Source organism: Caretta caretta, chromosome 2 (assembly GCF_965140235.1).
Source record: "Caretta caretta isolate rCarCar2 chromosome 2, rCarCar1.hap1, whole genome shotgun sequence".
Classification (NCBI taxonomy): Eukaryota; Metazoa; Chordata; order Testudines; family Cheloniidae; genus Caretta; species Caretta caretta.
In genome coordinates this window covers 44,187,540-44,213,235 of record NC_134207.1, presented here as the reverse complement: position 1 = coordinate 44,213,235, position 25,696 = coordinate 44,187,540, and the positions used below count along the sequence as shown (strand labels likewise).

Genomic DNA, 25,696 nt, shown 5'->3' with positions numbered 1-25,696 from the left:
AGCCTTTAGGAGCCAATGTAAGGGAACTCAGTACCTTAATGTATTAGATTATGCATGTCGGACTAAAGCAATATCAATAATATGCCTATAATGATTCCAGGGGTTCTACTCACATTTACACAGTTCTGGTCTCTCTCAATTTGGTGCTTGCTTTGGCAGGATGGTTCTGCAGTCCTCATTTAATCAGAAATCAAGTCATCTTCCTGAGAGTTGCATTGCTTGCTACATTCCCACAAGTGGGGGAAATGAAGAGGCCATCTTGAAGGAGAAATAATTGTTTCTTGCCAGGGTAATTCTGGTGCTTTGAGAGAGTCGCATCTGCATATTCATATGGTCCACTTACCTTCCTCTCTTCTGTGGAGTTCTTTTCTTATAGGACTCTGGGGTTTAGCCGCAGGAACTGATGCAGTGAGGCTGCATAGTTTTTGTTATCCCAGGTCTGAACATTCAGCACCATGAGAGGATGTTCATGCAACCCTGTTGGACATTGCATTCCACAGGGTTGAGAAGTTCGGTGGTGAAGCGAAGAGCATCCCACAAGTGTGAATAAGCAGAGGCAATACTCAAAGTACCATGGTAAATAATTGGTTTTATTCTGTTTTCAGAATTTAAAATAAGTATCTCGTTTTAAACGAAATAAATCTTAATTAGAACTGCAGGTGTATAAACTATGTAGGTATTGTGTATTCTACAAGTTGCAAAAGTTGTGCCTTTGAATTAATGTACACAAAAATGTCTGAACTAATGACTCTTTTTGTGCAGCTTTGTCCTGACACACTGACTAGACTGAATGCTGCTTATACTTTTGGAACAACTTATCAACAAAGTGTAAGCGTGAAGTAAAATTTTTATTTTGGAGCTTTTAGTTGAGTAATTTTTAAGTCTTGTCAGTGAAAGTGTATGTGTGAAAAGAAGTGAGTAAGTTGAGCCATGAGTTGTGGCACTAGCTTTTCTATTGTGAAACTGTTGCTTATTCTACCTTTTAGCATACTGAGTGAAATGAGTTTATTTGCTAAGTCTCGGGTACCATTCACATCACAGAACAATGCAGCGTTACATACCATACAGCCAGTGAAGTCTGGTGAAATAAGCATGAGACTTGGAACAATGAGGGGTTCTTTTTTCTTTAAATCTCTGCTTTGCTATTGACTCACTATTAATAGAAAGACACAATATGCCTGAAATCCCTACACTTTCTTTGCATTTCACATAAGAACGGCCATAGTGCATCAGACCAAAGGTCCATCTAACCCAGTATCCTGTCTTCCGACAGTGGCCAATGCCAGGTGCCCCAGAGGGAATGAACAGAACAGGTAATCATCATGTGATCCATCCCCTGTCGCCCATTCCCAGCTTCTGGCAAACAGAGGCTAGGGACATCATCCCTGCCCATCCTGGCTAATAGTCATTGCTGGACCTATCCTCGATGAACTTATTTAGTTCTTTTTCACCTTTAACTTGTCTCACTTTCCCTTTTTATAAAATGGAGATAAAAATTACTTACTTCACGGTGGGGGAGTTTCTTAGGTATATTGGTTAACATTTGTAAATTTCTGTGGAACTGTGTAGCACCTAGCACAGGTTTATTTATTCATTGTTGTTTTAATTATTGTTAATTAATTTATCTGCACTTGGAAAATTTTCCTAACTGAAGTAGCAAAGAAAGTGCATTATTTATTGCCGTATAATAGCAGATCTGTTCTAGCTGCTTTTTGGGTGATGTGAAAATCTTACAGTACACCACTTTAGTTTTCACATAAATATTTGCCCAATTATTCATACAAATGTCTCTGACCTCATTTAAATTGTCTTTACCATTTTTATACATATATAAACATAGAGTTCACTTTTATATGCATTCAGATATTGAAGATAGAAATGGAAAACTATTGGCCATTCAGTGTGGATCATTGAATTATGCCAGCTTGGCTCACCCCTCTGTGGTGCTGTTTTTTGTTTTTGTTTTCATGTTTTGGTCCATACTTACTGAAGTTGCTTTCTTTGTCTGTGACTGGGCAATGCATATAGCCACATGAATCCCTTTGTTGGATGTAAATTTAATAAACGAAGGGTATGACTACACAACAGCTAGAACTGTACTTCCTGGTGCAGGTAGACAGACATGCTCTAGCTTGACCAGAATTAGCACGTGTGCTTGGGATATGGGCAGATTTGTACTCCAGCAGCTAGCTTGAGCTGCCACCTGCGTCACCCCTGTTTACATTGCTAGAGCGTCGACATACCCTTAGACATAGATTCAGTAGCTGAAACTGGATTATAAAGGTTGTATCCATATCTAACTAGTACCTTACATATTAAGCTGCATTCAAAACTATCCAATGATTAGAAGAGGCTCAAGTTCTCTGATAGAACAGGAAAAAAAATTGTTAAATGCCACAATATTTGTTCCATATGATTCTTTAAGTATGTTTTTCTTCTTCTTGATGTAAAACAAGAAGGGGGGAAACAACTAAAGGCTTACTTTCTGAGTTTGAAGTCTGTGCACGTGCAATAAAGTGCAAGTGGCTTGTATAAAATCCATAATTTTTAAGTAACTTAAGTGCTGGAATGTCTTGTTGCATGCTTTTTGTAAGAGACAGATTTCTTCATTTGGTTGGGGGAGGAATTCACAATTTTAAAATAAAAAAAGGTCACTTTTATCATCTAATTATTTCATTACATATTTTGATCACATTTTTTCTACAGTGTACAGTTTCTGTTTCCAAGATGTTATCGGATTTTGCTACTCCAATATTTTATGATGTGTATCTTGAATATCATGATGATGATAGTGGACAGCAATATCTGTGGGCCGTGCCAGTTTTAAACTTAAATCTTCAATACAATGAAATGTCTGTGAATCAAGGTAGGAATATCATACTGACTACACTTTCTGTGAATTGAATTAAGTCACATACCATCAGTCAAAATATAAATGAACATGAGTATACCAATACTTTTTATTGCTCCTAAAAATCACTCCTCCATTTTAAATATATCACAGTTTACCATAGTTGTAAAAATCTTCTTGAATTTCAGAGCCAAAACCTGACCCTCTTTCTGTGCAGAAGTAAGAGGCTTCGGCTGCATATGCTAGGTCTACACTGGCCTGACTGATATTATGTACAGTCATGCCAGTGCATTAAGGCTCATGGAGGATCTCTGGAATTTGGGAAGTGAAGAAGGAGCTGGCAAGGCATTCAAATCTATGGGGGCTCCCTCCACTTTAACATACAGGTGGATTTTCATCTTATTTTTTGGAGGGGAGTGGAATAGATGAAGTATTGTCATTGACAGGGATCCACCATCCGTTCTCCTATAGCTCGCCTTACCTGATCACTCTTGTTACAGTGTGTATGGTAACACCCATTGTTTCATGTTCTCTGTGTATATAAAGTCTCCCCTCTGTATTTTCCACTACATGTATCCGATGAAGTGAGCTGTAGCTCACGAAAGCTTATGCTCAAATAAATTGGTTAGTCTCTAAGGTGCCACAAGTCCTCCTTTTCTTTTTGTGGATACAGACTAACACGGCTGCTACTCTGAAACCTGTCATAGGTGGGAATGGCATAGCAGGGATATGAGCTGATCCAGACCTGAGATGGCAGTAGAGCAACAGGAACAATGGACTGATTCTGCTTCTTTGCTGATGATCTGGGAGAAAGGATTACTCCCTACCTCCACCCTTGCCACTTCCTACAGAGTTCCTCAGTACACTACCTGGTTACTTGAGATACACACTGAATATAGAAAAGGAGTACTTGTGGCACCTTAGAGACTAACCAATTTATTTGAGCATGAGCTTTCGTGAGCTACAGCTCACTTCATCGGATGCATAACGTGGAAACTGCAGTAGACATTATATACACACAGAGACCATGAAACAATACCCCCTCCCACCCCACTGTCCTGCTGGTAATAGCTTATCTAAAGTGATCATCAAGTTGGGCCATTTCCAGCACAAATCCAGGTTTTCTCACCCTCCGCCCCCCCCCCACACACAAACTCACTCTCCTGCTGGTAATAGCCCATCCAAAGTGACCACTCTCTTCACAATGTGTATGATAATCAAGGTGGGTCATTTCCAGCACAAATCCAGGTTCTCTCACTCCCTCACCCCCCTCCAAAAACCCCACACACAAACTCACTCTCCTGCTGGTAATAGCTTATCCAAAGTGACCACTCTCCCTACAATGTGCATGATAATCAAGGTGGGCCATTTCCAGCATAAATCCAGGTTTTCTCACCCTCCCACCCCCATACACACACCAACTCACTCTCCTGCTGGTAATAGCTCATCCAAAGTGACCACTCTCCCTACAATGTGCATGGTAATCAAGGTGGGTCATTTCCAGCACAGATCCAGGCTTTCTCACCCCCCCCCCCCGGGGAACACACACACACACACATAAACTCACTCTCCTGCTGGCAATAGCTCATCCAAACTGACCATTCTCCAAGTTTAAATCCAAGTTTAAGCAGAACGTCTGGGGGGGAGGGGTAGGAAAAAGCAAGGGGAAATAGGCTACCTTGCATAATGACTTAGCCACTCCCAGTCTCTATTTAAGCCTAAATTAATAGTATCCAATTTGCAAATGAATTCCAATTCAGCAGTTTCTCACTGGAGTCTGGATTTGAAGTTTTTTTGTTGTAAGATAGTGACCTTCATGTCGGTGATTGTGTGACCAGAGAGATTGAAGTGGTGGAGAACACTTCAATCTCTCTGGTCACGCAATCACCGACATGAAGGTCACTATCTTACAACAAAAAAATTTCAAATCCAGACTCCAGCGAGAAACTGCTGAATTGGAATTCATTTGCAAATTGGATACTATTAATTTAGGCTTAAATAGAGACTGGGAGTGGCTAAGTCAATATGCAAGGTAGCCTATTTCCCCTTGCTTTTTCCTACCCCCCCCCCAGATGTTCTGGTTAAACTTGGATTTAAACTTGGAGAGTGGTCAGTTTGGATGAGCTATTGCCAGCAGGAGAGTGAGTTGGTGTGTGTATGGGGGTGGGAGGGTGAGAACCTGGATTTATGCTGGAAATGGCCCACCTTGATTATCATGCACATTGTAGGGAGAGTGGTCACTTTGGATAAGCTATTACCAGCAGGAGAGTGAGTTTGTGTGTGGGGTTTTTGGAGGGGGGTGAGGGAGTGAGAGAACCTGGATTTGTGCTGGAAATGACCCACCTTGATTATCATACACATTGTGAAGAGAGTGGTCACTTTGGATGGGCTATTACCAGCAGGAGAGTGAGTTTGTGGGGGGGGGGGGCGGAGGGTGAGAAAACCTGGATTTGTGCTGGAAATGGCCCAACTTGATGATCACTTTAGATAAGCTATTACCAGCAGGACAGTGGGGTGGGAGGGGGTATTGTTTCATGGTCTCTGTGTGTATATAATGTCTACTGCAGTTTCCACGTTATGCATCCGATGAAGTGAGCTGTAGCTCACGAAAGCTCATGCTCAAATAAATTGGTTAGTCTCTAAGGTGCCACAAGTACTCCTTTTTCTTTTTGCAAAGACAGACTAACACGGCTGTTACTCTGAACACTGAATATAGGGTTTGGCCCCAATATAGCTGTCCAGACAAATGAGCGTGTATTTGTTTAAAAGTGTGATCCCATGTACATGAGAAACTAGATACAGGAATCTTGCATAACACATTAACATCCTATGGAAACTAATAATACCGAATACCATGTGGAAGAAAGAAGGTTGCATACATTTGTGTAGGGGAGGCAAATTTCTTTTGAACGTGTAAAATATTAACCGTAATGAGTACATGAGCTTATGTTGTTTTTAATTTAATACATAGCCTTTCACCTCAAGCTCATGAGAAGGTTGTATTACTGCAAATGTAGATATCCCACTGCCACTTTTATTCAAGCACAATAGTACCATTCATTTACCTTGTTGCTTGAATAATGAATAGTACTAATAAATTTGGATCAGATCCACTGGCTTGTTAAATCAATGTTGTTCTGCTCTGGAAGCACAAAGGAGACTTTTAAAGCCAGTTTAACCAGCTACCTGTGGATTCCCCCCACATAGTGAAGGTGTGGCTGTGGAGCTGCCTGATTCCCAGCTGCCAAAACATGTAATGGCCTAGATTTCAGACATACAGAACAGCTCTGAGGTTTTCACTCTTGTGCCAAGGATCAGGGCTGGTGTCTGCTGGCCACAGGTTTAACGCCACTTTTGCTCTTGTTCTGCCCTCCTAGATACACCAGCATTGAAGCAGAGTAGAGCATAGCCAATCCAGTGAATTTAGGCCATTATATAAAGTGTATGTTTCTATTATAGACCATTACGCACAATATTATATATGTGAGTATGTATAAAAAGAAAATACAGTTTTTGTTCATTTTTCAGAAAACAGTAATTTAATTGAAACCTACAAAAGCCAAGGAAATCCTCAGATAAGGTGTCTTTCACACTTCATAGTGCCCACGGACATTCCAAAGGTCTCCAAACATACATCACTTACACAGATCTTGTATCAAAACTAACATTGGTAGAACTATCTGCATTTAGTGTCTTAGCACTAAATTAGCATCAGTTGCTTCCTGCAGTATGTAAGTTCTCTCCTCCCGTTTTTCTCTCCCTCTGGATGGAGCCTAGCCTTAGGTATACATGTAAAGGGAGGCCTGTAGACCTATTAGCCTGGGCTGAGAGACCATCTCCAAGAGCAGTGTTTTGATGGATCTGAGAGGGAAGACGCTAAAGTGCACATTAGCTGCCTTTTCAGCAGTGCTGGCTGGCAGTCACATATGCTGTATTCTGTACTACTCTGGACACTGGGAATTGGACCAATTGCTGTAGAGAGAGGTCAGGAGGAACAAAGAGGTGAGAAAAGAAGAGCTTGTTGGGAAGGAGATGGTGGAAAGGAAAGTGTGTACTTAAGAGTTAAAGAGATGGAAAAGGAAAAAAATAATTTAAGGCATGGGAAATATAAAAAGTAGGAAGAGAAGGGTGAGAGAGAATTTCTTAATATAATCCTAAATACAGTTTCTAAAGAATTTCTTAATACAATCCTCTTCAAATAATAGCAATAAATATGTATAATCATTAATACAAAGATGTAAATCACTTCAATTTTAGTCAATTTACTTCATTCCTGTTGTAGTTTTGAATTACTATTTTTAAAGCATTGTATAGTTTTACCATTTCTTTTTCATAGGCAGCAATATGAACAATTGGCTTTTGACTCGTCGGATGTTTTTGGTGGATAGTTTAAGTGGACAAGAGAATGACTTGGGAAGACAACCAAGAATAATTCGAATTGCTAGCAAAATAACCATCAGGTGAATAAATGGCAATGTACGTTTTATATACATAAAAGATGAAGCTGACCTTATGAAATGCAGTTGCACTATTACTGCCAAACCTACAGATTCCGTCCCTGGAACAGAGGCCTGTCTCAGTGTATCCTTTGCTGCTTTTCTTATTGCATAAGTAGAAGGAAGTAGGCAAAATTTCTGTAGGACATTTTGAAGGCTCTCTTACTCATCAAAATGAGAATGTTCAAAACTAGACTTGCAGGTGCTGAAGTTACCCTGGTTCTCGTCCACCATTTAAGATTGAGGTCAGAATTCTGCAGTCGGCTAAATCCATTTTTCACCACATAAGCTGTGCATAAAGTGAACTTAAAATGGTAGGAGATGGCCAGTGAAGAATTCCTCTGTGTAGGGAGATGCAGATTTGAGGTGTCTCAGGCTGACACCTTGGCTTCTGGAAAGCTGGAATCATTAGATCTAGTCTTCTGCTGAAGTCCAAAAGATCCTGTTGGAAAATAGGAAACCTTTGACCTGCCAAACCTAGTTGGTAGAGTGGAAGAGATTCTCCGTGCAGACAGTTCAAACTGTAGTAGATTCAAGAGAGTCAGATGCTTTTATCATAGAGTGTATATTACTGTTTCACCCTTGAGCTTTCAGGGTCCACTTTGCTATCTTATCTTTCCACTCTAAGGTATCCAGATGGAACAAGCCTTTCTGAAAGGGTTATTCCATGTACTTCCTCTGGTCCAATGAACCACATCTGCCTTGGGATGTGGATCATAAGATTCTTGCAAAGCTTATGAACTCTTGTTAGTCTGTTCTTTCTACCAGGTCTATGTGAAGACACTGTTTTTAAAGTCATAACATAGCAGAGAATCAGAGCTATAATACTGAGAGCTGATCCACTATGTTTCAGAAGGAAAAGTGTTCCTATGCCCTCCCCCTGCCCAAGTTATCTCTGATTTCCATCTCAAACAGGCCTCTATATCTTATATCTTTTCTTCCAAGCCTCAGTTGTATCGAGGAAGGTCAGGCTCCAGTATTTTAGATGTTCAGGGGGTCTTAAATTTGTTGTTTTATATTGAGCCAAACCTCTCCCCAGGTTCCCCAGGCATGTTGTGGTATGTGAAGGTAAGACCCAGGAGTTAGTCTATCTCAGCTCAAAGGCTGTCCAGATTGATCAGACTATGTATAATTGCTATGAGCTGGGAGACATTCAACTACCTATGCATACCAGAAGACATAAGGACAGCCATATTGGTTCAGACCAATGGTCAGTCTAGTATCCTGTCTTCTGAGAGTGGTCATTGCCAGATAATCAGCAGGAATTAACAGTACAGGGCAATTTTGAGTGGTCCATATTCTGTCCAGTTCCAGCTTCTGGCAGTTGGATGTTTAGGGACACCTGGAGCATGGGGTTGTGTCCCTGTTAGCCACTGATTAACCTATCCTCCATGAACTTATATAATTCTTTTCTGAACCCAGTTATACTTTTGACCTTCACAGCATCCCATGGCAACGAGTTCCATAGGTTGACTATGCATTGTGTGAAGAAGTACTTCCTTTTTTGGTTTTAAACATGCTGCTGATTAATTTAATTGGGTGACCCCTAGTTCTTGTGGTATGTGAAGGGGTAAATAACACTTCCCTATTCACTTTCTCCACACAATTCATGATTTTATAGACCTCTGTCGTATTCCCCCCCCTTAGTCGTCTCTTTTCTAAAATGAACAATCTCAGTCTTTTTAATTTCTCCTCGTATGAAAGCTGATTCCATACCCCTAACATTCAAATAGATCTAAGCAGCCTCTATTAAATATATGTGCACTGTGTCCATCAGTGAAATATGGAAATGTGCTGCTTGGAGGTTATAGATTCTTATGTAACATTATTTTGTCAATTTTGCCTCTAGATCTCATGCCCAGTCTGAAAGAGCAGTCTTGCAGTTGCTTTTAACTACAACCTTTAGACCATCTCTTGGAGATTAACTGCTTGTTAATCTGTTAAGAGCGCAGCAAGTTTTGAAAGGAAAAGATGGTTACATAACATACTAAATGTGGTTATCTTTACCTTCCCCACTTCTTCAGAGTCCCCTGAATTAAGGGAAGAAACTGAAAGGCAATGTGGGGTTACTCCCGCTTGTGTACTCTGAGAATTCTAAAAAGCAGGGGTAAGTGGCTATCTAGAGGATTCTAAACTTGAGTGTTAAGAGCACACCCATATGAAAAATCACCTTGGAGAATCAGTTACTATGGTAAACTTTTTTTGTAGAGAGAGTGAAAGTGCACCTTTGTATTCCAGTCACTTTTTAATTGCCATAGAGTGTTATATTTCTAAATCCAATTTTATTGATCAGATTTTTTTGTTTTATATTTAGTATTTTACTTTCCAATCAATTTGTGTTTTCCAGCTACAAATACTTTTTATTTGCATTTCTGCAGTATTCGTCTTATTCCCAATACTCAGAGAGGAACTATCTATCCCCCTCTAATTACCATTTCCTACAAGGATGTTCTTGTCCAAAACCCAGATGCCCAGAGTGTGATGGTGAGTTCTTCTCTGTTGTTAATGTACAGAATCATCAGGGGTGCTCTTTGACAGTTACATTTGAGTTTGCACTTTACAAATTTAAAGATGAAATAAGCAGAATTTCTAAATCTGTTCAGTATTAAGATAGTAGAGCTCAATAAAATATAATACATTTTTAAAACAAAGCAGTTGAAAATGTTTTCCTCTTCCACTTTCCTTATTTGAACCTTCTGTACATTAAAAAACAGGTCATCTAAGATTATGTATTTGCTTTATAGTGGTATAGCATGCTGAAGTACAAATTAAAAAATAGAAACGGATGTATGAAGAACTGAAAGAAAAAGCAACTCTTGTGAACTAAATGCACTGAATTATAATATTTTGATCAAGAAATTAGCATATTTTCCTCTAAAATCCATGTATTAACAGGAAGCAAATATGGCCTGGGTGTTCTGGCTTAATCGAATGCAAGTACTGGTAAAAGATCAAAAACACTACAGTGCAGTGTCATTTCCTTTAGTACGATGTCACTTGCAATAGGTCACTAAGCATTAAAGAATTTAAAAAGTCAGATTTCATGTAGTAGAATAGCTGTTCTACAGTGAATAAACGTTCACAAACGGCTGATATCAAAAAATCCTTCTCTTCTTTCTTTGTATGAACCCTTCTGAGGAACTCAGGCCTCTGATACTGATAGGATTCTGTTTAGAAGCATTTGGTGCTGAAAGTGTTCGCTGCACTGAATGCTAGAGCTGTTCAAGCTGGAGTGGCATGTTGGAAAAGAAGTGGGAGACAGCAAGTGTAGAAAAATAAGAGAGAAGAATACTTTTTTTTTTCCTTTGTGTCTAAAACAATGCCTCCCATCAGACAAGAAAAGCCAGTTGAAATCAGCTGAAAGTAACAAGAGCAGTAGGGTGGGCCAAATCATCTGACACCAGAAAGTAGAGGAAGTTTAAAAAAAAAATGGGAGGGCCTGGTGCACCTAAAAGTTTGTTCCCTAGTCTGTCAGTTGTGATGGAGCACTCTCCCATCTAGACAAATTTGACATGAAGCCTGCTCTGTCAACAAAATCGCTTACGAAAATACATCCTGCCTGTTATGAACTCTTGTCTTCCTGCGGCTAAATATTTTTAGTCTCAGATCCAGTTAAAGTGACCATATTGGTTCTCTCAGCGGCAGGCACACATGTTTTCAGAAACCAGAGCAATAGTCACTAGCCTCAGTCTTTTATCAAATTGAATATGCTATCCATTTCCACCTACTTCTAGACTGGAGATCTTCCCAAAGTCACAAAGCTAAACTTAGGGAGATTCAGTCTGAAACCACAGGACAAAGATTTACTGTCTCCTTTACATATTCTTTTGACCTCAGTCCATTTTTTTTAAGAGCAGATGTACAGTCTAAGGAGAGCTATTTTAGATCTTTTAATGTTGTTGGTTTCCTTTACATTGATGGAAAATCACATGTGACTGAGCAAACTAATTATTAAGGGTTTGCTTTTTTTCCCTTACGTCCGTGTAACTCAGTCTACTTCAGTGAAGTTATCCCTGATTCATGTTGATGAAGGAGCAATATCAAGCACTCAGTAACTTTTCTGGGGAATGTGAAGGATGTACAGCATTACGAGGATAGCTGAAACACTGGTTGTAGCAGCTGAGTTAGTTTGTTATATGTATTTATTTACTTTTTGTATCCTAATGTTTAGGTTTCCTTCTCAGTTAATTATGAAATGAACCAATCAGAGGCTCAAATTCAGACAAATGTAAGTCTCTTGCCTCCCTTAATCTGTCAGCATATTTGTTAACTTTTATATAAAAAAGACAAAACAAATCTGCAAACAATTTGTTTTCATTCTCTTTAGATTGCATTGGGTGTGCTTGGTGGACTGGCAGTTTTATGGTCTCTTCTGAAGACTGCTGGCTGGAAGAGGCGGATAGGGAGCCCTATAATTGACTTGCAGGTATGAAAACTGGTTGTAATGGAAACCAATTTTCAACTATAGTATTAGCTACCAAGTGAACTATATAACATATTACGTATTACAGTGTGTGTGTGTGTGTGTTACACACACACAGTAATTTTCCTGTTTTAGAGCTCTATGTAATACACTTTTGTAATTACAGACAGTTTTGAAGTTCTTGCTGTTTTATGCTGGAGACCTTGCCAATGTTTTCTTTATCATCACAATGGGAACAGGGCTTTACTGGCTTATTTTCTTCAAAGTAAGTAGAATTTTCAGATTTGTGATACAGATGTTATTTTCTGAGTAAATATATTGCATTCATATTTTTACACACCTTTATTTTCCTTTTTTTTGCCATTTCTGGTCAGACTGTCAAGGCAAGTTATATACATAATACTCTGTGTTTTGTGCCTAATCTTTGTGTTTACCTCTTCCTCTCCCTTGAGGCTTCATAGTGCCTGCAGTGTATTTAATGAAGTTAGTCAAAATCTTTCAAAAATTCAAAATTATTACCTGAGAAATTTCAACAAAATGTATTCCAAAAACATTCACTGTTTTCAACCAACTCTGGTATTTAGTATGATATTATGCATGCAGTCTATATGATTTAATTGTAGCTCTTCACTTACAGGCACAGCAGTTTGTCTCAGTTCTTTTACCACTTCCGTCTCAAGAAGAGGATTTTGTTACATATGTAGGATGTGCTTTTGCTCTAAAGGTAAATGTTTTGCTCTAATGGCAATCATAACATTTTAATGGATGTTGTTTTTCATTATGCCTGTTTACAAATATCTTGAATATTATATTTTATTAATATATGGAAGAAAGAATTGTTTTAAGTTTTATCCTTTTGGGCAAAATCATTTTTCCTTAAAAATTGATTTTTCCTGTCTTTTGAAGGAAAACAGATGAATAATCACCTATAGGAAGTCTTTCACATTCATTTAAGAGTACCAGGTGAAAGAAGTATGGGCTGGATTAATGGACTATAAAGTAGATAGAAAGCTGGCTAGATTGTCAGGCTCAACAGGTAGTGATCAATGGCTCCATGTCTAGTTGGCAGCCGGTATCAAGTGGCGTGCCCCAAGGGTCGGTCTTCGGGCCGGCTTTGTTCGATATCTTCATTAATGATCTGGAGGATGGTGTGGATTTCACCCTCAGCAAGCTTGCAGATGACACTAACCTGGGAGGAGAGGTAGATACGCTGGAGGGTAGGGATAGGATACAGAGGGACCTAGGCAAATTAGCGGATTGGGCCAAAAGAAATCTGATGAGGTTCAACAAGGACAAGTGCAGAGTCCTGCATTGAGGACGGAAGAATCCCATGCACCGCTACAGACTAGGGACCGAATGGCTCGGCAGCAGTTCTGCAGAAAAGGACCTACGGGTTACAGTGGACGAGAAGCTGGATATGAGTCAACGGTGTGCCCTTGTTGCCAAGAAGGCCAATGGCATTTTGGGCTGTATAAGTAGGGGCATTGCCAGCAGATTGAGGGACATGGTCATTCCCCTCTATTCGACGTTGGTGAGGCCTCATCTGGAGTACTGTGTCCCCACATTACAAGAAGGATGTGGAAAAATTGGAAAGAGTCCAGCGGAGGGCAACAAAAATGATTAGGGGATGGAACACATGAGTTATGAGGAGAGGCTGAGGGAACTGGGATTGTTTAGTCTGCAGAAGAGAAAAATGAGGGGGGATTTGATAGCTGCTTTTAACTACCTGAAGGGGGGTTCCAAAGAGGATGGCTCTAGACTGTTCTCAGTGGTAGCAGATGACAGAACAAGGAGTAATGGTCTCAAGTTGCAGTGGGGGAGGTTTAGGTTGGATATTAGGAAAAACTTTTTCACTAGGAGGGTGGTGAAACACTGGAATGGGTTACCTAGGGAGGTGGTGGAATCTCCTTCCTTAGAAATTTTTAAGGTCAGGCTTGACAAAGCCCTGGCTGGGATGATTTAGTTGGGGATTGGTCCTGCTTTGAGCAGGGGGTTGGACTAGATGACCTCCTGAGGTCCCTTCCAACCCTGATATTCTATGATTCTATGAGGTGGAAAGGGACTTGGCTAAAATAACAGTCAAAACTGTATCAGAAACCAAAACATTGACTTCTAAAGACAAGAATAAACTTCGCTATATTAAATCATGGCCAAAAAATGTTCCTAACCATCAAGTACAATTAATTAAACTCTCCCTTTGTAGAGTGGCAACTTGTTTGTAGACTTCAGAATTTAGTGGTTTCCCTGCATGGGGAAGTATTTCAATTATGCTGGATACTATTTTGTACTAAAAATAGTAATATGCCCTATTGGGCCATCACTTTCATCAACTTTTCTTCCCTAGTAAAGTGACTGGAACAAGTCAATTTTTGTCATGCATTTTACATTGCTTACATTTTCTTGATAACACTAGACATTGCACATATCACTATTGTGCCAGTTAAGTATGAGGTCCCGTAGAGGAGCTGTACTCCATTATTTACAATAACATGTAACTCTTTAAAAATTTCAAATGCTTTACAAATTAATTTATGATGGCATCAGAACTTCATAATAAAGTTACAACCTTGTGTACAGTTGGGAGTATTATTCATTGTTTTGTTACATTAAAGGAAGAGTATCTGTTTGTTATGACTTTATCTTTTCGTAAATGCTACTGCAAATTTATTTTTACTTACATTTCATTGTATGATTTTCTTAGGCTCTGCAATTTTTGCATAAGCTGTTTTCGCAACTTACTGTAGAGGTTTTCTTTATTGACTGGGAGCGACCTAAAGGCAAAGTCCTTAAAGCCGTTGAAGGTAACTTGTTTGTATAACTAGCTTCACTTAAATTCAGACCTTACTTTCTCAAAGAATAACATTTTGAAAGTTTTACTCTTTGTATTTTTTCTAGGAGAAGGTGGCATAAAAAGTGCTGCTGCACCTGTGAGCATATGGAGGACATATTTTATAGCAAATGAATGGAATGAAATTCAGACTGTGAGGAAGATAAATCCACTCTTTCAAGTGCTTGCAGTTCTTTTCTTTTTGGAGGTATTTTTTAAATTAAATTTTGATGTAACTTTAGGGCCAGTTTTTGATGTTTGCAATTCCTACAGCAATGGGAGGCAACCTTCAAAGATTTATCTGGAAAAATGGTCTTAAAGGAAGAAGCCAGTGTTTTGGTATGGGGCTTTATATGCCATTGCTATGGTCCATTATGTGAATCAAAAAAATTTACTATTAGGGCATGTCAGCACAGAGCAGCAATGCCCATTAGAGGAGTGTGATTTATAAAGCTCACCATGTGTTGTGCACTCACTGTCCCAAGTAGACTCTGCTTTCCCAGTCCCTGCTTCATATAAATTTTTATTATTTACTGAAACTCTCAAGAAGAGGAAATTAGAATGAAAATAACAGATTTTTTTCAATGATGCTATTCATTGCTGTATTATGTATAGGTGTCTGATTTAAGAATAAGCTTTTTCTTTAATCTCTCTTCAGGTTGTTGGATTTTCAAACCTGGCATTAATGGATTCTTCTACAAGTCTTACAAGAAGCAGTGAGAGTTACATAGCTCCCTGGAGTCGCATTCTGAGATTTGGTGTGTCTACTGTCCTCTGGCTAGTCATTGCCATGTTACAGGTATAGCTCTGGCATATGTAACTCTGAATCATCATTATGGCCCTAGTTGACCAAATCACTTAACTTGAAGGACATCAATAACTTCCCTATCCCTTTAAGTGTCTGTTTAAGTGTTTTGCTGAATCAGGACGTATAGCTTACTTAACATGTCATCAATTTGTCCAAGTCACAAGGGGTCCCATGGCTTCCATAAAATTTTGCCTTTCAGTCACCATCTTGAATTTCCTGTCTAAGAAGTATTCCCTTATCTGCTTTATTTTGTTTTTAAATAGTCATGGAGCGTCTTCAAATTTTAAACCAAGCTTTTAAAGTGATTGCTGAAACTCTCCTCCTTGGAGGAGGGACTCAGAAAGGGAAGCAAGGTTTTACTGAGCCCAATGTGAAGCTGACAATTCCTGCAGTTTGTCTTTTGTGACAGCTACATTTTAAGCTAGCTGTACTATAGTTGAGAAAAGAAAGTCAAAGCTGATGCACTAATAAATAAAAATCTGGTTTGTTTCAGATCATATTCTTTGCTGTATTTTATGAGAGATTTGTAGAAGATAAGATAAGACAATTTGTTGATTTGTGCTCTATGAGCAATGTAAGTAATTTTGATTTCATCACTGCAATTGCTATTTTTTTAAATGGATTAATATATTAGAAGTTATTAAGAGGTTCCATTTTTTTTAGCTTTAAATATAATGTTGTACTAGCTAATATCCAAAGCTAATGTTCTTTACCATTGTGTGTGTCCTCAGCAGGCTTGGGGTTCTTGCTGTGGTGTACAAGAAGGCTTCAAATTGCCTGTAATATGGGTTAGGTTTGAAAGAGTAAACTGTCATAAACGTCATACAGGGTTTCAGGCATGTAACTCCAAATAGGCATATGACTATTTCTTCATGCTTTTACTTGAGAATGAAGCAATAACAAATCAGGACAGAAGTAAGGCATGCAGTCCATTTCTTGTAGGCCTTTCTATTTGTTTGTATTATAGAGCTTTTTCCTCTTAGAAGCTTCTCTGTTTTAATATGTTCATGGTTACAGTTTCTATTTGCTTTTGGTTATCCATTGATTTCCTTTACTCTAATTTAAATACCCCCTACTGATGTAATCTTTCTCTTGTAACCCTACTTACTGATTGCCGTCTGGATCCACCCCAGATTTCTTCCAGTTTAAATTCCCACCGTTGAGACTTAGTAGCTATTCTCTTATCAACCAAGGTAGAACACAACCAGAACCAGTCAGTACAGCTCATTTATTTGACCAGAAAAAGTGTGGCTTTTGAATATCATTCAGCATTTTTTCTGTTTGAGCCCTCCCGGGCTAAACCTATCACTTCCACAAAGCTTCTGGATTTTGTTACCCTGTGTAGTTAAAGACCTGAACCCACGTCTGTTGTGTAAGTTAGGCTGGAGAGCTAAACTAAAGTCTACTGCATGGAGGTGACCCAGATAGCTTTAAGAAGTCATATTAGTATGACAGACAAGTGATGTTCCTTACTAAGTAGATTTCTGTTATATATAGCTTGCTAGGAGTTGAACTGAAACCATTGAACTTATTTATTCTAGTTCACTGAATGCCTTTTGAATTTTTTTTATTAGGATAAAAGCTATAGTTTGTTTGTTTTTTCCAGAGTCCTTGACTTAGATTTTTCTACTCAGGAGAACAGCTAGTGACACAGGCTGTTAATAATCTGAACCCTACGACTAGCAAGAGGGGTTTTGTGGACCTAGGTAAATTGAATTGTATGTATTGCACATAAATTGTTACTAAACATTTTTCTGACACACACATTTTGGTATTTTAGGACCTATTTTATCCAAGTAGTAGAGCTGGCTCTGCTGGTATCCATTAGTAATTTTTTAGTTTTGATTCCATGTATTAAATAAACTATTTTTTTCCTTTTTGTTTTTTAGATTTCAGTATTTCTCTTGTCACACAGATGCTTTGGGTATTATATCCATGGTCGGTCTGTGCATGGACACGCAGATACCAATATGGAAGAAATGAATATGAACCTAAAGAGAGAAGCGGTATGCAAAGGAAATACAAATATATATCTTTTGATTCCCTTTTTGTAACTGAATGTAGAGAGTTTGGTGCATAACAGGTGCACAGTTGTATGCCAACTCTGAGTTTGTTCTCTCCTTATGTAAGAGTTGGTCCTGAAATAGCAGTCGCTTATTCGTTCTTCTACTTCGAAGACTGATTCCTTGGGTTACTGAAAATTCTGTCTTTCTAAAATATGATTTTTTTTCTCATGTAGTTAGATACTATTGTTTTGATACTGCAGCTGCTTGTATACTCTTAGCCCTCTGTAAAGAGGTTTCTGTTAAGAGACTTTCATAAAGAGGCAAATCTGAAAAACACTTGTACAGAAAACAGTTTATTCTGACTGAATTCTTCAATTCCAAATGCAGCTCTCTGATGGCAATACTAATTTATTGGAGAAATCAGCTTGAAGAGACGTTTTCACACTCATCATAAGTGTCTGCTTAATCCTGCAGTGAAGTTAATTTGATATTAGTGACTTGTCATTAAATTTCAGTTTTCCAGCATCACTGCAGGATGAAGTAGGGAGAAAAGGTGAGTATCATAAAGATACAAAGAACTTTGACGTTCTAGTAAATAAGATAAGGAAAAACTTAATTTTGAAATGTAGTTTTTTATCCTTAAAAAGTTCCTTTTAAATTGATTCTCCCCTCCCCACTTTTCCTTTAGTAGCTTAATTTAAAGTAATTTAGAGAGAAGCATTTTCATTCTGTGGGAACATCAGTTTTTGAAACATCAGTCTTTCCTCCTTTGCAGTTAGGTTTTTTGGGTTTGTTTTTTAAGTAGGAACAAAGAAAAATATGGAAAGAATTCGGAACTTAAAGGAGGAGGGTGAGGGAAAGCAAAAAATAAGGGAAAAGAACTGAATAAGGAGAGAACAAACAAATTAGAAGAACTAATAAGCGATGGCTATTCCGGGACCAACTCTTACAATTTATTCAGTTCTTCTTTTATGGAGAGAAGGAAGAATTGTATTCTCCTGCTTCCTATCAATAAATGAAGAGTGTGTGTGAAGATCAAAGATGTTCTAAAACTAACAAACTGTGTGCTGGTCTAAAGTAGGAAATATCCTCACAACAACTGGTATCGGGGTTCTTGTCCTAAAATACTTTTGCTGTCATAGACTTAGTGCCAAAGATTCAGATATATCTAACCTTCTGTACTTGCATGAGTCATTTTTCTGCAGAGAAGCAAAGAAAGCTGGATTTGGAATTGAAGAATGCAGACAGAATAAACTGTTTTCTGTGCAAGTGTTTTTCAGATTTGTCTCTTTATGAAAGTCTCTTAATAGACACCTCTTTACAGAGGTCTAAGAGAGTCTAAAAGCAGCTGCCATATCAAAACAATAGTATCTAACTGGTTTGTACATGCATATTTCCATTTCTTTTATGCTATTTTATGTTTCAATTGTGCAGGAAAATTTGTGTAGTCAAAGAGGCTTATTACCCAACACAGATGGCCAGACATTTCGGATTTCCATTTCAAACAAGATGAGACAGCAGTATGATAGGATTCATGAAACCCTAACAAGGGTATGTATGATATTTTTAACACTGGCATTTTGCTATGTTTATATTTAAAACCTGACCGACCAAGGATGTGTGCAGTCTTTAAATTAATTTTCACATCATAATATTTTTCAGAAACATGGTCCTGCTAGACTTTTAGATTCATCTGCAACTACTTTTGAACAGAGTACTAAGGCATACCATACAATGAACAAATTTCTTGGCTCCTTTATTGACCATGTATGTATACAGACTTTATTTATAAGGCTAAATAGAATGAGAGAGTGAGAGATGAGCGATTGTGATTTACCTTTTGGGATATAAAGTTAGAGACTGGTCAATGGAGGTTGTATTGTTACTACAATACTACTTCGCAGGAGACAAAAAATAAGTGTACTGCCCAGTAATGCCAACACACTTTTCACTTACATCAATTCCCTTGATAGTATGAATTCATTGTATAACAGATACTCCTGGGGGCAGAATTCTTGCCCCATGCAGATTTCTTTGCTTCACCCCAAAAAAATGACTTTCTGGCGGGGAAGCAAAGGGAAGCTACAAGAGCAGTCACGCGCCCCTCGAAGCAAGCAACGGAGAGAGGTAAATCACTGTGGTGGGGCTGGGGAAACCCCAGCCAGTGCCAGGTCAGACCCACCCCCAATGCATCCGGAACCCCCAATATCCAGACTCCCCCGCTGAGTCCCCTGCACCCAAACACCCACCCCGCCGAGCCCGCCCCCCTCTGTGTCCAGACCATCCCCACCCCCAGAGCCCCATACTCCTGTACCCAGCCCTCACCAGCCTCACCCTGGCCAGGGGGTCATACCCTGAGCCGGGCTCAGCTGTTAGTCCCAGCGAGGCTGGGGGTGGGGGAGAAGGACACTTCCCCTGCACGGAGCAGCCGGGCCGGGGCCGGGTCAGACCTACCCCCAGAAACCTACTCTGGCTCTGCACCTCTCCCCTGCTTCCTGGTCCCATCACTCCTCAGCTGTGGGGGGAGGAATCGCTATATGGGGTGCTGCTCCCCTGTCTGCCCAACCCTCCTGCATCCAGATCCCTCCCCCCACTGAGCTGCCCACACCCAGATTGACCCACATAGAACCCTCTCACCCACACCTGGATCCCCCCACACGAAGTCCCTGCACACTTGGATCCTGCCATACTGAGCCTGGCTGCCCACACCTGGTGTTCTTGGCACAGTTTTGCTCACCCTGGTGAGTTGCTTCACCTGCTACTCTTGAGGCAATAAATAAATAAATATGGAGGTTCCAGTACAGACTGGGGCAGTCCTGGCCCATGCGCTGTGTCAGAGTCAGGTGCAGCCTCACCACTAAGTTGGTGTCCCGGGAGTGAGCTGCAGGGTGATCTCCCACCTCCGTGCAGCCAGTGGCTTGTGCTCCCCGTGGCTATGCTGGAGCCTCCACATCTATTTATTGACAAATAAAATTTGCAGAATTTTAAAATATTGTCTGCAGAATTTTTAATTTTTTGTCTCAGAATTCCCTCAGGAGTAAACAGAATGGACAGTAGTCTTTTAATTCATACTGCTATTTTAAGTAGTTATACTCCACCTTTTGTAAAGTGCACTTCTAGCATTTTTTACCCTGAAGATCCCAGAGCTAAGTATTAGAGGGGTTTTTTTGTTTTTTCCTCTTGTAGGTTCATAAGGATATGGATTATATTGTAAAGGACAAGTTGCTGCTTGAACGAATTATTGGCATGGAGTTCATGGAACCAATGGAAAAAAGTATCTTTTACAATGGTATCAGCTTGATCTCTTTGACTTAATATTTATTTCACTATACATGTGCAGGGTGATATTCAGACAAATAAAATGTAATTTCCTGGCCTTGGGGTTCACACTCTAAATTGGAGTTTCCAACAGAGAGGTGTGACAATGAGAATTGTGAGAGTATGGGAGACACCTGCTATGCATTAGCCAGGGTGACAGTACCTTGGGTCATGAGGGTTGTTCTTCAATGGCATGCCTTTGTAACGTTTCAGTCTTAGGTATCTGAAGGGTTGCTACCTGGAGCTGTGTATATGTTTACACAGTACTCTTTATGACTTGGCATCGAGGACTGATACTCACATTGTGTGGGGAGGACAGGCCAAGCAGCTGGCCATCAGTCCTTGTTTAATTAGAATGCCTCTTGGCATAGTTGGTGATGGTATTGCTTGTTAAACTGCCTGAAGTGGGGAATTTGCAGAAGCCATTTTCTGAAGGTTACTCATCAGGAACTATCATGATTTGAGACTCTTGCCTCTGCATATTCACAATATCCACTCACCTTCCCACCTTTCTCGGAGTTCTGTTTCCCTAGGTCTCCATGGTTTAGTGGAAGGAAATGAGGAGGTTGAGTCTGCACAGCTTTTTTTATAGCCTCTCCTCCAAATACTCAATTCTGGGAAACCACACTTGTGCACCCCCAACACTGCTTTCTAGAAAGTTCATGTGGTGTCAAGAGTTTGTATCTCACAGATGCACAAGGCCACACTTGAACTACATTTAATGAGCAGTAACTTTTCTTAGGGGGCACAAGAGGAACCAGTTTCAGGAGAACAGGGGAAATTCCAGGATTTCAGCTGCACTTGTTGATAAATCCTGCACTGCATCCATTAAACTAGAGCAGAGAGACTTAATGTGTTCCCCCATTTAACTTACATAATATAGGGATAACCACACATCACTACATATGGCGATCAGGTCAGTATTGTATTACCTGTATTTTGTGCTATATCTGGAATTTGCAGCTGTGTGATAGTTTAAAGATGAAATGAACAGTTGAATTTTACTACCTAGGAGAACAAAATGACAGAGGAGGTTGGGATGCGAACCACAGCCCGTGTAAGTTGGGTTTGGGCCTCTTTGGGCTAGCTCTTGAGAGAATAAAATGGAGTTAAGAGACTCCATGAAATATGCCAAGCCACAGTTAGGAGATATTTACCTTAAAATGTATGGAAATTGGTTAACCATTAGGAAACCAGATTAGACACATGCCTCTCTGAAGCTGTGGAAAAATTGGGGGAGGATTTCTCTTCTCCAATTACTTATATTCAAGTAGATCTGTTTCTTGTTTTTAGGCTTCCTGGTCAAAATATTTTCTGGTATTTTAATATTGTTTCTTTTTCTTTGCTATTATTATTATTGTGTATAAATTCATGTTTCTCTGTAGGGAATGTTACGTATTGATAAAAGACATAGAAGGGGATAAGTGATCTGAACTTGAAAACACGCTATATTAAAACAAAGGGATTACTCTGTCCTGAAAACCAAATGAGGAGACATAACTAAAGACCTCCTGTTACTGAGGCCCTGATTTAGCAAAGCATTTAAGCACATCTAATTACTTTGCTGAATCAGGGCCAGAGTCAGCGCTTGCTCAAGATGTTAGTGACAAGGAACTCAGAGGTGCATATGACATAAAAATGGCTAAATTTACCATCAATCTGGTTCAAACTTTCAGATTTAGGTGCATGTAGGTATATGAATGCAGTTGTGAATGTTGCACACCTGTTTTTGAAAATCTGGCACTTTGTCAGAAAAGCTATATTGTAGATTATATTTAAAAGTTATGTTGTTTTTGGTTGAGACCAGTATTATGATTATGCTTCTGTGGTGTATTTCCTTGTCCTAAATTTCCATTATTGTTTTATCAATGATCTTGTAATCTTAAGTATGCTGACCTGTATTAGGGAACTTCACAAATTATCATCACAGAATTCAGATTTAATTTATATTTTTTTGCAACAAGTTATTTTCTTTCTATAGATGAAGGACATTCTTTCAGTGATGTTCTCTTTTATGGCAATGAGGCCACACTTCTCATCTTCGATATACTGTTTTTCTCTGTTGTGGATTTGGCTTCCCAAAGTTTTGTCCTAGCAGCTGTTCTTACATATTTGCAACAGGAGGTAAATTTACATTTTTAAATTTTAAATATTTTAAAAATAAGGTAGTTTATCTAATTTCTGTATTTAATAGGGTGTGCTCACAGAAAACTATACTAACAAACTATTTTAAAAAATACTGGATTTTCTCCTAAAATAAGAAAAGACTTATGAACCAAAAAAAAATTACACTGCTTTTTTATGCACCATGTATGTATAGGACACAAATAATAGCGCTCAAAAGAAAATACACAGAGCAGTGAAAATTAATCAGAGTCCCAGAATAGCTAATGCTGGGACTTGCAAAGGGGCCTAAGGGAGTTAAGTGCCCAAATCCCTTTGAAATCTAATGAGCAGAGCACCTAACCCTCTTAGGCCCCTTTTGGAAATCTCCACCAAAATGAATGTATTTCCATTAAGATGTAGTTTCTTCCTCTTTCTCCTTCACACAATTCCATATGTGATCAACTTGATCATGTTTGTAAATGTCACCAGTAGTAAAAATTTTTGGAATATAAACTGTTTAAGATATGACTCGAAAGTTCTGATGTAATAAGTAGAAATATAAATATTTGGAGGGTTCAGTCTTTTCCTCAGAAGGGAAGGGATGCTACAAATATAATTAAAGGATTTGTATTTTGGACATAACAGATTGCTTGATTCTCCACCCTTGGAAAAACATCTTGTATTACAGTATCATTAGTGTGACACACAAACAATCCAGGTAATATGTTATTACCATTATCATGATCATAGTTTACAGGTTTTTAGAGGTCCTCAGCTCAGCCTCTTAAGTGTTGAGGGCTGCTAATATCTGTCATTTAACATTTGATTCCTAAATAAAAAAGCCTAGTGTTAGTATAGGAGCCTGTCTAATGAAGGTATACTGTTGTGGAAAGTCCAAACATTTGACAGAGTACATAATTGATTAATTATTTTGTATCATGTACAGAAACAGAATTATTTAAAATATTTTTCCATTGTTATGAAACTTGTTTAATATTATTTTTAGATTTTTAGGTTTATTCGTAATACTGCTGGGCAGAAGAATTTGGCATCCAAAACCTTGGTGGATGAAAGATTTCTTATTTAGTTGACTCAAAAGTTGAAATACTTTGTAGAGGAGCTGATCATGGAATGAAGCCGTCCTGAGCTACAGATTAGTCTGCGGTGCTATGTAAATATTAATGTAAATCTTTTGACTTCGATTTCTTTTTATTTTGTGTGCTAGAAAGTTTTGTTTTTGTATAACTTTCAGATGTTTGTGTTGTGAATAGTAAACCAAATGTCTTGAAACAAATGGTACGTGACACCAAGTCAGTCAGAAATCAAGCTGAGTACTGTAATTAACACAAGATAAAATCCATTTATTGCCTTCAGTGAGGGTATATGCCATTTCTTTTTAAGGAGATAATTTCAGTGCTTCTGTTGCTGACTGGGGTCATAGTTTTCCTCATATATACATGTTTCCAAAATAGCTTAAAGAAATTATCCCTTATTTTCAGAATTTACTATGAAATACAATATTCATCAAATGTATTTCAGGTTCACCACAAATGGGGATCTGCCCTGAATTCCTAACTACTATTTAAACAAATACTTAGAAGACCTTTGAGACTAAGTAGTTGAATGTTTCTCACTTATCTAAAACAACTTCAATGTGAAAGTTTAAACTGTGTGATTGCTGATGTGGTTTGATCCGCTTTAGCCCACCCTTTGGGTTTGTCTAATGTATCATTGGGGCAGTATTGCTTTTTTTTTTCTTTCTGCACTGATTGCACATAACAGCACATGTGTGTTTGAACGTTTGGTAGTCTCACAACCATAGAGCTGTGTGGCCCAGTGAAAAGGGCAAAGGATGGAGATGCAGGAGGCCTTGATTGTATTCCTGATCTTCTGTGGAATTAATGTTACCTTGAGCAGGTCACTTAACTGCTCTGTGCATATTTTCATAGCCGTGAAATTGGGGCACTGATACTTATCTTTTTTGAACTGCTTTGAGATGCTCTGTGGATGGAAAGGACTGTGCAAGTGCCTATTCTTATATTATTGTTTTAATATATTCCCCGATTATCTCATTTTCTGACATCATTCCCTCACGATTTAACATAGTGACCATATCCCACATAAACTACTTCAGCCATTGGAATGTAATCAGCTGAATAGTTGTTAAAATGCTGCTTACTAAAGGTTCAGGGAGATTTTCAAAGGCTAAAGGGGCAGGTGAGTGCCTAATCCCCAGTTGTGCCTTTGAAAAGTCTCCCTGCCAGTGTGTTTTAGAATAACATTTGTTTTTTAGTAAATGATTACTCCACTGCATGGTATCACAGTTTCATAGCCACGCTACTTGTCTTAAGATAATTCAGCAGGGAACATGCATCTGCAAAAAACATAAAGATCCAAGTTCAGAAAAGCATCTCTATTTAAGAATAGCACTTTAGTAGCATTTAAGACAATGGGACTTAAGCAGATGTTTAATTTTAAATGTGCTTATCTGACCCAGGGCCAACATACCGTATAGAGGTATTTTATTTGAGATTCTTCTTACCTACATAAAGAGGAAGATGGCTATTATGGTGCCATATCATGTCTTTAAGCTGTGGTTACCATAGATTTAAGTCTCAAAGCCATTACAGATCCGGTATGCTTACTTTTGGTTTGCAAAAACAAATGCTGCTTGCTAATTCAGAATAGTTACCATTAACTGGTAAAATGTTCGCAAAAAGAAAAGGAGGACTTGTGGCACCTAAGAGACTAACAAATTTATTTGAGCATAAGCTTTCGTGAGCACACAGCTTATGCTCAGATACATTTGTTAGTCTCTAAGGTGCCACAAGTCCTCCTTTTCTTTTTGCGAATACAGACTA

The 25,696-nt window shown here is 38.8% G+C and overlaps 1 protein-coding gene across 3 annotated transcripts in view; it reads left to right on the top strand.

Moving 5' to 3' along the window:
- The window catches only part of TMEM67 (transmembrane protein 67), a 61,028-nt gene extending 35,803 nt beyond the window's left edge, over positions 1 to 25,225 (top strand). For all 3 annotated transcript variants that reach the window (XM_048841219.2, XM_048841220.2, XM_048841221.2), the window contains 18 exons: positions 763 to 828; positions 2,707 to 2,866; positions 7,188 to 7,311; positions 9,726 to 9,831; positions 11,519 to 11,575; positions 11,675 to 11,773; positions 11,937 to 12,035; positions 12,408 to 12,494; positions 14,472 to 14,571; positions 14,666 to 14,805; positions 15,256 to 15,396; positions 15,899 to 15,979; positions 17,295 to 17,411; positions 18,846 to 18,962; positions 19,074 to 19,178; positions 20,598 to 20,700; positions 22,711 to 22,853; positions 23,842 to 25,225. In XM_048841219.2, the coding sequence (XP_048697176.2) occupies positions 763 to 828; positions 2,707 to 2,866; positions 7,188 to 7,311; positions 9,726 to 9,831; positions 11,519 to 11,575; positions 11,675 to 11,773; positions 11,937 to 12,035; positions 12,408 to 12,494; positions 14,472 to 14,571; positions 14,666 to 14,805; positions 15,256 to 15,396; positions 15,899 to 15,979; positions 17,295 to 17,411; positions 18,846 to 18,962; positions 19,074 to 19,178; positions 20,598 to 20,700; positions 22,711 to 22,853; positions 23,842 to 23,922 (1,926 nt within the window). In that variant the 3' untranslated portion in view covers positions 23,923 to 25,225. The remainder of the gene's footprint in view (positions 1 to 762; positions 829 to 2,706; positions 2,867 to 7,187; positions 7,312 to 9,725; positions 9,832 to 11,518; positions 11,576 to 11,674; positions 11,774 to 11,936; positions 12,036 to 12,407; positions 12,495 to 14,471; positions 14,572 to 14,665; positions 14,806 to 15,255; positions 15,397 to 15,898; positions 15,980 to 17,294; positions 17,412 to 18,845; positions 18,963 to 19,073; positions 19,179 to 20,597; positions 20,701 to 22,710; positions 22,854 to 23,841) is intronic.
- Positions 25,226 to 25,696: the final 471 nt, after the last annotated feature.